The sequence below is a fragment of the Chiloscyllium punctatum genome, chromosome 23, assembly GCF_047496795.1.
Source record: "Chiloscyllium punctatum isolate Juve2018m chromosome 23, sChiPun1.3, whole genome shotgun sequence".
NCBI classification, from domain to species: domain Eukaryota; kingdom Metazoa; phylum Chordata; class Chondrichthyes; order Orectolobiformes; family Hemiscylliidae; genus Chiloscyllium; species Chiloscyllium punctatum.
In genome coordinates, this window is record NC_092761.1 from 81,966,727 (window position 1) to 81,980,222 (window position 13,496).

At 42.3% G+C, this 13,496-nt stretch overlaps 1 protein-coding gene across 1 annotated transcript in view; it reads right to left on the reverse strand.

Moving 5' to 3' along the window:
* sidt2 (SID1 transmembrane family, member 2) overlaps positions 1-2,465 on the reverse strand; it is a 99,160-nt gene extending 96,695 nt beyond the window's left edge. Inside the window, exon 1 of the mRNA XM_072593292.1 lies at positions 1,704-2,465. Coding sequence (XP_072449393.1) covers positions 1,704-1,952 — 249 coding nt within the window. The 5' untranslated portion in view covers positions 1,953-2,465. The remainder of the gene's footprint in view (positions 1-1,703) is intronic.
* Positions 2,466-13,496: the final 11,031 nt, after the last annotated feature.

Consider the following 13,496-nt stretch of genomic DNA (forward strand, 5'->3'; position numbering starts at 1 on the left):
AACTTTGGATTGAACCAGCACCTTTAATCCATTAAAATATCCCAAAGGTCCTTCACAGAAATATAAGCCAAACAAGGAAATATTAAGTCAGGTGATCAAAAACCTGGTCAAAGAGATGAGCCTTTTGGGGGTCAGTTGGCTGGTTGGTGATGCACAGTGACATCCAGAGCATGGGTTCAATTCCTGTACTGGCTGAGGTCACCACAAAGGCCGAGCCTTCTCAACCCTGCTCCTTGCCTGAGGTATGGTAACCCTCAGATTAATCTCAGCACCAGTCATCGCTCTTTGTGATGGGACAGCAACTCTCTAGGCCGACGGTGCCTTTTACATGCATTTCTTCCCATCTTGAAATGAAAAACCTCAATTCATTTCACCATTTTGCACTCATCTCAGGTGCTGTTGTGCCAAGAATCTGTAATTATTCTTTCTTAAAAGAAAAAAAATCCAAAGAAACAACCAAGTTAAAGTAAGCGCTCAAAAATTCCAATTGAAAAATTCCTTGACGATTCCGTTGCAAAGTTGCAATCCCCTTTGCAAGCTCCACACAAACAAGAATAGCTGGAAGGTATTGGCATTCGAGAGTAAAGTGCACTAACAGTTTTGTTGCTTAAGATTTGTTTGGATTGAAGGTTTGAAAGATGAATGTAAAAGGTACAGGAGACTTGTACACACTGTCCTTACATGTGCAGCTCACTGATACCCAAAATTACAGAATCTTTTTAAGATGCCTCGTTAATTTTCACTTAATTAGCCTGCTCCCAGATTATACATGGGTGCCCCTGGTCGCAAATGCATGGGACAGGCAGGGTGCAAAGTGACCAGGAGTTTACTGGAAAGGATGTCTCTTGTTCTCAATGTTTCATTTCTACACTAGTGCCAACATGGCTTGTTTGCCAGTCATTCATGGCTCTAATTCTTCAGGTTCGAATCCCACTCCTGGGCTTATGCAGTACAGTGGGAATGCTGCATTTATTCCTCAATCGATATCACAAGAGCAGATTATCATTAGAGGAAATTTGCACATGCAAATTGGAGACTGCTTTCTCTGACTGCGTTACAACAACTCATTGTATGGAAAGCACTTGGAAAAGGCCAGTGCTCATATGAGGCAATAAATGAATGAAAGGCTTTAAGATATTTTCTAACCAACGTTTTCACACCTTTGCAGCAAGTCGGATTTGAACCCTTGACTACTCAAGAGGCAGGGGCACTCCTACCTCTGCACCACACCAGCCCCACCACAAGTCTTTTTTTATATAGTGTTCCCCTTTTACTGGTTGCTTTAAGCTTAACGTTAACATGAAAGTGAACCTGAGAGATTTTAAACCAGAAAATGAGCAGCAACCACGCAGCACTAGCACAGCTTTGATTTAACATTTGAAATTTTTAGAGGGTCTGAGTATTTCTCTTTTCCACCTCACAGGAATAAAAATCAAGCAACACCACGATTGCAGAGAAGTCAGTCTGCAGTTGGTTCTGTATGAACTGTACAAGATCCGGGTTGGTATTGGGCAAACGCTGGGATCCGGCCCCCCTTCAACTATTTCCTGGCCTGATGTTTTTACTGTCACAATATAACATCGGTTCACGTCTTGTGACTTCACCAAACAAGAGGGGGATGGGCAACACAAACTTTCTTACAAATGTCACCGGCGAATGCAGCAACTGAAAGATGAATGCTTTGATTATTGTTTCTGTTTTACCTTGTTCCGTGAAACGGTGTGATTGAAAGCGAATATATTCTGGACATGGCTATTGACAATCACCAAATAGGCACGATCGAAGACACCGTCCACTTGGATGATCTCTTGGGCCAGGGCTCCCCTTCCATTTTCCGCAGGCAGGAGGCAGCCCAGGAGAAAGGCATTCCACAGAAACATCCAGCTCGCCCCTGCCCGACTCCAGATCCGCCGCATCGACCCGCCTTCCGACCTCGGAGAATCCACCAGCATTGCAACAGCAAACAGCCAAAAAAATAAAATAAATAAAAGACGGGCTGTGTGGGGTTGGGAGCAGATCACCGGCCGGTCTGTACAACGGGGAGATTTCTAGCTCAATAAAAAAGCCATCTCACCGACAGAGTCCAGAGGTTAGCGAGATAGGAGAACAAAATGTATCCAATCTCTGAATCCGCTACATCGACCGAAGAATGTTACATTTTGTCCCTTGTATCCAGTGCTGGTCGATTGGTTACAATCGGCCTCCCGCTGTTACCAGTTTCTCAATGAACCTGATCAGTTTCATGTCTGACCTTGTTAATTTCAGCCTGGCTTGCCTCTCTCTGTCTGTCTGTAATATTTTCCCCCACCCCTACTCTCCGTCCACCAAGCCTTTCTCCCTCTCCCTCTCCCTCTCCCTCTCTGGTATAAATGGAGTCTTGTTTGATCACACAGCCGGGATGGTTGAGCTACAGCAACAAGCGGCCCCTCTGTAAACAAATACTGACTGGGGATGAGTTGACGTCACCCACCAACCAGCCTGTCCTTCCTCTCTTCAGTTCCAACCCTCGGTGGAAATATCTTCCTTTTTTTATTGGTCCAGCTCCTGCAGCAGCACGAGCTTTCTCCAAGGGCAGTTCTGGTGCTTTTTTGATTTTCTTTTGCACCCGGCTCATATGTGATCCCCTGAAAAAGGAAGATTTTTAACATCACAATATTGATTTATGATGAATTTTATTTTGTCCTGTGTTTCTTTCCAGTTTGCGTCTATCAATCGTTAAGTTGAAATCCAGAACGGGAATTGTGGGTTTCTCCACATACAATCTCTTCCCTTTCTAATGAGGAAAATCCTGAATGGGACAACATTTACTCCAGACTTCAGTTCACCAAAGTAATCACTGTCTCTCACTCCCTAAATTCTATGCATCTATATTGATGCCTTTAATATGCATGCTGAGTGCATGTCTTATCTTAACGATGCAACCTTCATGACTTTGTCCCTCTCTATCGTTGTAATTTCCTCAGCCCTGGCCATCTGAACTAGCTGGTCTCCCCAGCATCCTTCATTTCACCACGTGCGACTGTGACTTCAGCTGTCAGGAACCTAAACTTTGAAAATCTCTCCCCAAACCTCTCTGCCTTGCCTCCTTAAAGGGTTCTGTTTAAAACCTTTCTCTTTAACCGAATCTTTGATTGTTTAATTGAGCATATTCAAGACAGAGTTGGATAGATTCTTGATTGGTGAGGGGATCGAGGGTTTTAGGGAGAAGGCAAGGTTGAGAAATATGATCGAATGGCAAAGCAAATGCGATGGGCCAAATGGACCAACAGGTTCAAGAACAGCTTTTTCCCCACTATTATTAGACTGCTGAATGGACCTGTCAAATTTCAAATCTAATGTTAATTTTGCTTTTGTGCAGCTTCTTTACAACTACAACTCACTCTGTTCATCTTTGTATGGTATATCTGCCTGTATTGCACACAGAACAAAACTTTTCACTGTACTTAGATACATGTGACAATAATAAATCAAATGGCCTAATTCTATTCCTGTATCTTATAGTTATATAAGTCACGAGTTTTATGGAATATTCCCCACTTGCCTGGAAGGGTGCGGTTTCAACAACACAGAAGCTTGTCACCATCCTGGACAAAGCAGTTGGCTTGATTGGCACCACATCTACAAACATCCATTCCCACCACCATCAGTGCTCAGCAGCAATCATGTGGACAATCAACAAGATGCACTGCAGAAATTCATCAAAGATCCATAGACAGCACCTTCCAAACCAACGGCCACTCCCATCGAGAATGTCAATGGCAGCAGATGCATGGTAACACTATCACTTGCACGTTCCCCTTCAAGTCACATACCATCCTGATGTTCAAATTCATCTCTGGTCCTTCACTGCGACTGGGCCAAAATCCTGGAACTCCTTCCCAAAGGGCATTGTGGGTCAACCTAAAGCAGGTGGACTGCAGTGGATCAGAAAGGCAACTTACCACCACCTTCTCAAGGGCAACTTGGGATTGCCACAAAATGCTGGCCCAGCCAGTGATGCTAAGTCCCACGAAAATATAAATCTACCATACCATCTCTTTTAGTCGGTAAGTTTCAAGTTTTGATTGATAAAAACTGTGAAGCATCTTGGATATCCTACAGCGATAAAGATATAAATAGAAATTGTTGAAGCAAGGGCTTGGGAACAGGCTTTTGAATGAAGTTAGGATAAGATCCTATGAACATAGGAAATAAGAGTAAACATAGAGCATTCAGCCCTTTGCGCCTGTCCCACCATTCAATAATCTCATGGCTGATTTATTGGTGTTTCGAATTCCAGATTCCAATCGGCCTCAATAACCTTTGATTTTCCTGCCAAAAAAAACTATCCACCTATCTCTTAAAATATTCAATATTTCAATATTCAATACCTAGCTTTCACTGTCCTCCAAGGCAGAGAGCTCCAAAGTTGGACAACCCTCTGAGTGGAAAAAGAAATGAACTTTATCTTACTCAGTGCTCTTTGTGGTTTGGTGACCCTTACTTTTATAGCAGCATACATGACTGTATAATGAATTAACTTCAGTAAAAGAGTTTGGTTGGAGATGTTGTAGGGTAATAACTATGGAAGTGTTAATGTTGAAGTTGCATTAGCACTACCAATTCTATTGATTCTACAGAGACAGTGAATTTTACACTAGCCTTCATGGAGAGCAGATGTGCAGCTTTATAGAATCCTTACAGTGTGAAAACAGGCCCTTCGGCCCAACAAGTCCACACTGACTCTCCGAAGAGTAACCCACCCAGACCAATTTCTCTACCCTATATTTACTGCTGACTAATGCACCTAATCCCTGAATACTACGGGCATTTTAGCATGGCCAATTCACCTAACCTGCACATTTTTGGATTGTGGGAGGAAACCGGAGCACCCGGAGGAAACCCATGCTGACGCGGAGAGAATGTGCACATGGACAGTCGCCTGAGGCTGGAACTGAACCCTGGCACTATGAGGCAGTAGTGCTAACCACTGAGCCACCATGCCACCCCACTTAATTTTGACTTACTGCTACCCAAGAACAGTGCCCCTTCTGTAAAGTGTCAATGCTGATGTATGTTTTACCTCTGATTATGAGATAGGACTGAGAGACAATATAGATGAACCAGATGGTAGTATCATGGATTGGTGGCAGCAAGCAGCTCTTATTCTGAAGCATACACTGGTAGAGATGGCAGATACCATGAGATGGCATAAGATACCATTCCAGTTGCCCATGGAACAATTCGGTCTGTTCCATTCCCCTGTTCTATCCTCGTGATCTTGTAAGTTTATTTCCTTCAACTATCTATGCAATTTTCTTTTTAAACATCGATTGTTTCCATTTCCCCCACCTTTGCAGATAGTGAGTTCCAGGTCATTACTATCCCACAGTGAGTAAAAATGCCAGGGATGAATGGTAGAAGAGGCTGGAAGGGCTGAAGGGCCTGATCCTGACTCAGTAAAATCCTCTGTACTGGACAGTGGAATAAGGTACTAAGGAAGGTGTGATTTTTAATTTTGTTCAGAAGATCCATCAATAAAGATTATTGCTTGCATGCTCTTAATTTTTTGTGATAAATGTAAACCAGATTTTCCACCAATTGCACTAAGTATTCTTTTATCCTACTCAGTGCTCTCTGTGGTTTGGCTCATGTGAGACAGAGCAGCTTAAAAATAATATGTCTTCTGACAGATTGAAGAATGTGTATAACACATAAAGATCCAGTCCAAAACATAAGATCCTGTTACCACACCAGTACAGACATGCAGTGTCTGAAAGAAGCAAGTGAGCTGGCAACTGAAGGGAATAGCTGATACCTCCTGATCTAACTAGAAATCGGCGGCAAACATTACTGTTGCCTGTACATGTATTTTATTCTGTGTTGCAGTGGTTCTGATAAATGTGAAAAGACATTAGATGCCAAAAGCCTTTAACTGATGTATTTTTTACAGTTACACTAATAAGAATACATGCATAGATTATTACTTATTAAAATTCCAAGATAACAGGATGATGTAACATCACAGAAAATAAAATATTTGTTTGTCAAAATTTTAACATGGCAGAACACTTTCAAGATTGAGATATTGCTGGGTGATACATGACCTTGTGATAAAATAGAATTAGGGAATCAATAGGCACAAGGTTTCTTCTAAGGGAATATGTGCCACACAGTGGGACATGCAATGTTAACTGCAATTACTCAACTCCAACTTCTATCTTCACATACAATATCTGCAGATATTAAGGTTTCTTGGCACATACTGTAGTTACTTTTATAACGTAGGATATAAAGGAGTAAATTTTGGTTATAGCAAGTTTGCACAAACTCAAATATAAATATAATGCAATACCAGAAAATGCTGGAAATGGGAGGTCTGATATGTGTCTGGGTCCACAGTACTGCCATGTCCACTGTGTATTTTGAGAATCTGATGTTTCTATTATATATTTTGAGCAGCTGCTGTATTTTGCTTTCATACAAATGTAGTCGTGATCTGATAGTCTGCTAAAAGTGATTTTGATTGAAGAATAAATGTGGACAGTCCACCAGGAAAACATCTTCCTTGTTATTGTCTGGAATCATGTCCTGGGATCTTTTACATTCACCAGACAGGGAAGATGGGTCATCATCTTAATGAAAGATGGTACCTCCAATAGGTACTGCATTTCCTTGAAATTCATTTCATCTAATCTTCAGGTCATTTTGTGATTGTTAACTGTGAGAAATTCATATCTAGGCTGTAAGATGAACAGTCAATGAATCTTACATTTTTTGTGTGTGTTGCTATCAATTTCAACATTTGTTGGCAATCCTTTAATTGCCCTTGAAACAAATGGCTTATGAAGTCATATCAGAGGACAGTAAAGAGTTGACCACATTGCTGTGCGTGTAGTGTTACATATATGCCAAACCATGTAAGGATGGCAGATGTCCTTACCTCAAAGAGTTCGGTGAACCAGATAGATTTTATAACAATCAAAAGTAGTATCATGGTCACTATGAATGAAATCAGCTTTCAATTCCAGGTTTATTCATTGAAGTTAACATCTCACACGATGGGTTTTCAACCCATAGGCCCACAGCATTACCTTTGGCCTCTTGATTACTAGTCCAGTATTATTAGCCGGAGAAAGTGAGGACTGCGGGTGCTAGGGATCAGAGCCGAGGAGTGTGGTGCTGGAAAAGCACAGCCAGTCAGGCTGCATTTGAGGAGCAGGAGATTTGACGTTTTGGGCAAAAGCCCTTCATCAGCTCTCCTGATGAAGGGCTTGTGCCTGAAATGTCGATTCTCCTGCTCCTTGGCTGCTGCCTGACCTGCTGGCTTTTCCAGCATCACACACTTCGACCCAGTAATATTATCACTAAGGTACTGCCTCTCCATAATTAAATAATAGTAAGCAAAAGTCAACACAAAATGGGAAAAGCCACATGAAAAGTTAATATAGTGGAAAGGTGATTCTCTGGAAATTGACTAAGGTTTCAAAGCATTTATGTTTCCTGTTGTCACTATAATGCAGAATGTTGGACCATGAAGAAGGTGACATGAAAAAGGTCAATTCTTTTGAATTTTGTTATTTTGTAAGGATGCTGAGGGCAAAATGCACTGGTGATGCACAAATGAGTGGGTATTACAACAGTTGGAAACTGTCAAGGCAGTTGGTTATGATTGATGAGTGGACAGATGAGCATGGAAATTCTTTAGGAATGTGGCACAAAGCAGTGGTGTAAGAAACTAATGCTTGAGGAAGAATGCAGAGCAGGTGGGCAGAGGATGGGACTGAGTGATAACATCATGGATCTTCCAAGCTTGAGTTTCAAAAGGGTGCTGAGAGAGACACAAGATCAATGCTGCTACAGCCACCAGTCTTATCTGCACCAACCCAATCACCCAACCCGCTCCCCCCCCCCACACACATACTGTCTCTCTCTCTCTCTCTCTCTCTCTCTCTCACACACACACACACAGACACACTCTCTCACACACACATACAAATGCACACACACAGAAAGAAAGACAACATATACTTCATACATAGACCAACAATTTGCTGTCTGTTTCCACTAGCAAAAGTGTTCCTGTACCTCACTACCTCTTGTCATGACTTGTATGACTGCAGTATAAAGCAGCTCTGTAACTACTGTAACTATCATTTGCTTACATCATCTGAAGCCCATGGAAGATATGCTCAGTTCCTCAAATTTTCTTTCGGTTTAAATGTTGATGGAATCTAGACTGGGTCATATTCTGCAGGGTTAGCAGGGTTAGCATGGGGGTTTACCGTTATGGTGGTTGTCGCTGGGTGGGGTGGGGGGGGGGTGGTGGGGAGGTGAGGGGCAGGGTAGTTAACTCAGTTGGCTGGATGGCTGGTTTGCCATGCAGAGTGATGCCAACAGTGTGGGCTCAGTTTCTACAACAGCTGAGGTTACCAGGGAGGACTCTTTTTTCTCAACGTCAACCCTCAGGCTAAAACAGCACCAGTCATCACTCTCTAAGAGAGTGGGATGATGCTGACTTTAGTTTGTTACTGCACATATTATCTTGAGGCCTACAGTAATAATCTAGCAGGACATAAAATTAAATTCCATCAATGTGGCTTGGATGTTTGAAGTGTTTTTAAGAAAAATGGCTTTCAGTGCATGTGACCATGCATTTGTTGGAAAACTCCAACTAATTTACAAATTGAAACCTGCAATTCTTAGCGGGTTTCATCTATTTATGACTCGACAGAAATTTGGTTGATGTTTAACAATATTCAAAGCAAACCTCAGAGCTGTGTTAAATTGCTACAAAGTGGCATATCTTTAAATAACATTGCTGAAAGGTTGTGGGATCCTTGCTTAGGTAGTTCACTGCCACCAATCCTCCTTCTGCAATGTTGAGTCTAGGCTTTGTCGAATTAGCAATGGTAGGGGATTAGACTGATACTGGTGAATCTAAACAGAACAGGCACCGGTCTTTGATAACAAGGTAGTTTATTGTATGAAAGAAATAGGAGCAGTTTACATTACTAGTGAGGCGTAATTATTAAGTACCCACGGGAGATGTACAAAACACATCTGCTCCCTTCAGGTACATGTACAGAACTCAACTCTCTTCTGGAAGCTATCATCAGATTGGGTGGAGTTCAATGTAACATCAACACTGACTCCTTCAAAACCATTACCTATATATCATGTGAATTGCATCGCATTACCACCTTCTCAAGGACAGAGATTCAGCAACAAGTACCCCTCCTCGCCAAACCCTCCCCAGTCCTACAAGCCACAAATGATGGAATACTTCCCACATTTCCCTGGATGAGTGCAGCTCCACCAACAACAAGCTCAATACCATCCTGGGCATAGCTCCCTCCACCACCAATGCACATCCACAAGATGCGCTGCAACAACTCACCGTCTTCTTTGGCAGTAACTTACAAACCACAACCTCAGACATCTAGACACTTAGTAAATAGAATATAGGAGCAGGTACAGGCCATTCAGCCCTACCAGCCTGCTCTGCCATTCAATATGATCATGGCTGTTTATCCAACTCAGTCCCCTGCACCCATTTTCTCCCCATATTCTTTATTGCCAAAAACTAAAGCTACATCTTTCTAAAAGTCTTTAATCATAGAATCCCTATTGTGCAGAAAGAGGACATTTGGTCCATCAGGTCTGCACCGACTCTCCATAACAGCATCCCACCATATCCCTGTAAGCTCACATCTGCCATGGCTAACTCACCTCGTCTGTACATCTCAGAACACTACAGGACAATTGAGTTTGACCAATGCATCTAACCTGTACATCTTTGGACAATGCAAATTAACCAAAGCACCCAGAGGAAACCTACGCACAGATGAGGACAATGTGCAAACTCCACACAGACAGTCACCCAAGGGTGGAATCAAACTCAGGTCCTTGATGCTGTGAGGCAGCAGTGCTAACCACTGAGCCACCGTGTTTGGCCTCAGCAGTCTTCTGTGACAGGGAATTCCACAGATTGACCACTGTTTGAGAGAAGAGATTTCTCCTCGTCTCTGTCCATCTGACCTACCCTTTATCCTGAGACTGTGACCCCTGATTCTCAGTCATCAAGAAAATCCTTCCTGTATCTACTTAATTTTGCCCTGTTAGAATTTTATAGATTTCAAAGACATCACCCCTCAGCACTGCCCTCTAGAATTTCTTCCATCTGTCCATCTTCCTTTTCACCTATCCATTCCACCCTCCACTCCTACTTATCACCATCACCACCCCCCAACCCCCCACCCCTCCATCTGCATCCACCTATTGTTTTCCCAGCTACCTTCTACCCAGCCCCAACCCCCCTCCTATTTAGCTCTCAACCCCTTTGGGGCCTCCCACATTCCGGATGAAGGGCTTATGCCCAAAATATCGACTCTACTGCTCCTCAGATGCTGCCTGACCTGCTGTGCTTTTCAGGTCAAAGCACCTGCTGTGCTTTCCATCACCACACCTTTTGACTTTAGTTACTTTAGTCCTAACAGATTCTGTCTCTTCCTGTAAATAAGTCCCATCATCATAAGAATCAGTCTGGGAAACCTTCCTTGCACTTCCCCAATAGTCAGAACATCCTTCCTCAGAGAAGGAAACCCAAACTACACATAATTCTCCAGGTGTGGTTTTACCAACGCTCTGTACAGTTGCAGTAAGCTATCCCATTGTACCATTTTCTTTCTTCATTGCCTGTTGACCTGCATGCTGACTTTCAGCAACTAGTGGATAAGGACAATTGGATCTCATTGCACCTCCGTAAACTATCACCATTCAGATAATTATCTGCTTGCCTGTCAAAATAGATAACCTTACATTTGTTCACATTATACTGCACCTGCCACATGTTTGCCCACTTATTTAACTTGTCCAAATCATACAGAAGCTTCTATGAATCTTCTCTACAGCATACCTTCCCAACCAGCTGATGATGGTTTTAGTCTGAAAATGTCCAATCTCTGCTGATATTTGAAGCTAAGCAGATGCAGCCTTGGTTACTACATCCACCCTCAAATACCTGGTGTGACAGTTTTCTGTCAGCAGTGGCTGCTGATGTCATCCCTCCGCATTTGTGTGCTGCCATTGAAAGGATCCACAGGCTATTTTGGAGGCTCTGTGATGCAGTGGTAATGTTGAACCAGGAGGCCCAGCTCCTGGTTGTGTAACAACATCTCTGCAAAGGTTATTATAGAACATACCAATCCTTCCACTCAGATTTGTGTTGTCTGAAAACATGGAAATATGACACGTAGTTACCTCATCTAAATCAGGAATATATATTGTGACTAGCTGGAGTCCAAGCACTGAACCCTGTGGTACCCCACTAGTGACTGCCTGCCACTCAGAAAAAGACTCATTTATTCCTATTCTTTATTTCGTGTTTGCTAAAGAGTTCTCAATCCATTTCAATACATGACTCCAATCCCATGCACTCTAATTTTGCACACTAATCTCTTATGTTGGACCTTATCAAAAACCTTCTGAAAATCCCAAGTAAACTACATCCACTGGCTCCTGTCATCCACTCTACTAGTTATGTCCTCAAAAAGTTCCACTAGATTTGTTAAGCACAACTTACCTTTCATAAATCCGTGCCGACTTTGTCTGATCTTGTCACCATTTTTCAAATCCTCTGCTTACATCTCTTATAATGCGTGCTGGCAATGTTCCTATTACCGATGTCAAGCTAGCCAGTCTATAATTAGCTGTTTTCTCTCTGCTTCCCTTCTTAAATAGTAGGATTACATTATCTAATCCACAGGAACTGTTCCAGAGTCAATAAAATCTAGAAGGACAAGGGCAGCAGATGGGTGGGAATGCCTCGACCTGCAAGTTTCCCATCAAGTCGCAAACTGTTCTGACTTGAAATGTCATCAGTGTTCTTCATAGTCGTTGGTTTAAAATCCTGAACTGCCCTTGCTAACAGTACAACGGGTGTACCTACACCATATGGTTCGAGCAGACAACTCACCACTACCATCTCAAAGACAATTAGGGATGGATAATAAATGCTGATCTGACAAGCGCTTCCCTTAACAAGGGTAATGTTAGCCAGCCATTCCATTTATATGCACATGAAAATGCATAAAAACATCATGCATTTCCAGTCCAAAGAGGAAACAATGCAGAATACATTTGACTCCTGAATTCAAATTTATTTACCATGTATCCCTATCTTCCTCCGGAAAGTAGTCACTCTCCACTGAACATGACAGTCCAATGCCCTTGAACCATACAAAACAACAAGAGCTCAAGCATGAGCCTACCACATACAAGGGCAATCATAGCAGGGTCGTATCCCAATCACAGCTGGTTACTTTGCCCTTGACATAACTAAATAGCAAACAGCTTCAGAATCTCTGGCCCTTATTCTTGGAACAAGATCAATGCCACGTATATGGCACCTTTTCATTGTCTGACAGTAGCTGTGCACACAACTGAAATCCTCCTGTTCTTCACATCTCAGTTACAACATACAGTCACCCATTAACCAGTGCGCCTTCATTCTGGGCTAATGTTCCACCAAATTTAAAATATTGTTCTTCAACAAAGCATTTTGTACCAATTGATTGCAGGAAGAGTTTAAGTTACCTTTTTTCCAATGTTTCCTTTACTTGTGCATCTAGAATACTGGGAGAGCTGTTCCCAGTTCACCAAACCTGCTTTTATGAAACTAGTCACACGACCTGGATGGGTATATGAATAAGAAGGGTTTGGAGGGATATGGGCCGGGTGCTGGCTGGTGGGACTAGATTGGGTTGGGATATCTGGTCAGCATAGACGGGTTGGACCGAAGGGTCTGTTTTCATGCTGTACCTCTCTATGACTCTTTGACATCGAGGGGAGACAGGTCTAGGGAGTTGTGCAACAGCAGGACTGGTCACGATCTTCCTCGGAAAGGGTTTGACCTTCACTCTATTCTTTCTCAACTTGGTTTGGTTAAAAAAAATCAGTGTGACAGACAGCTTTCCCAAAACTTTACATGTTTTCCAGTGTTGCAGTTGGTGCTTCAAGTCCTCGGATTTTATTTTACTCCAAACATTTTAACTTGAATCACTTGGTGCTTGAACTCTTCATTCTGTGGATAATTCTGGAGATACTGGAAATCTGAACCATAAAAAGAAACGCTACAAAAGCTCAGCTTACGCAACATTTTACAACTCAAACATTGGTTCCTCACTCCACAAGTGCTGCATTACCTATTGTGATTTCAGCATTATCTGCTACTTTTAGTGAAAAAGTTGCCCAAATCAATTTTGAGAATTTTCTCCACAATCTTGAAACACTTCGATTGTGTAAAACCTCCAAGTAGAAGTGGATTTAACAATACTCAGCATCAGTATATATTTTAATATTCTACTACCAACTCCATCCTTCTCTCCAGCATCATTTTCATATTACCTCAGTCGGTTTGCAATCTTGTCACATTTGATCTGGAATTGAACTTCCAACCTTGCATTTGTTGCAATATTGAAATAGCCTATTTTCAGCTCCACAGCATTGCTCGGCTT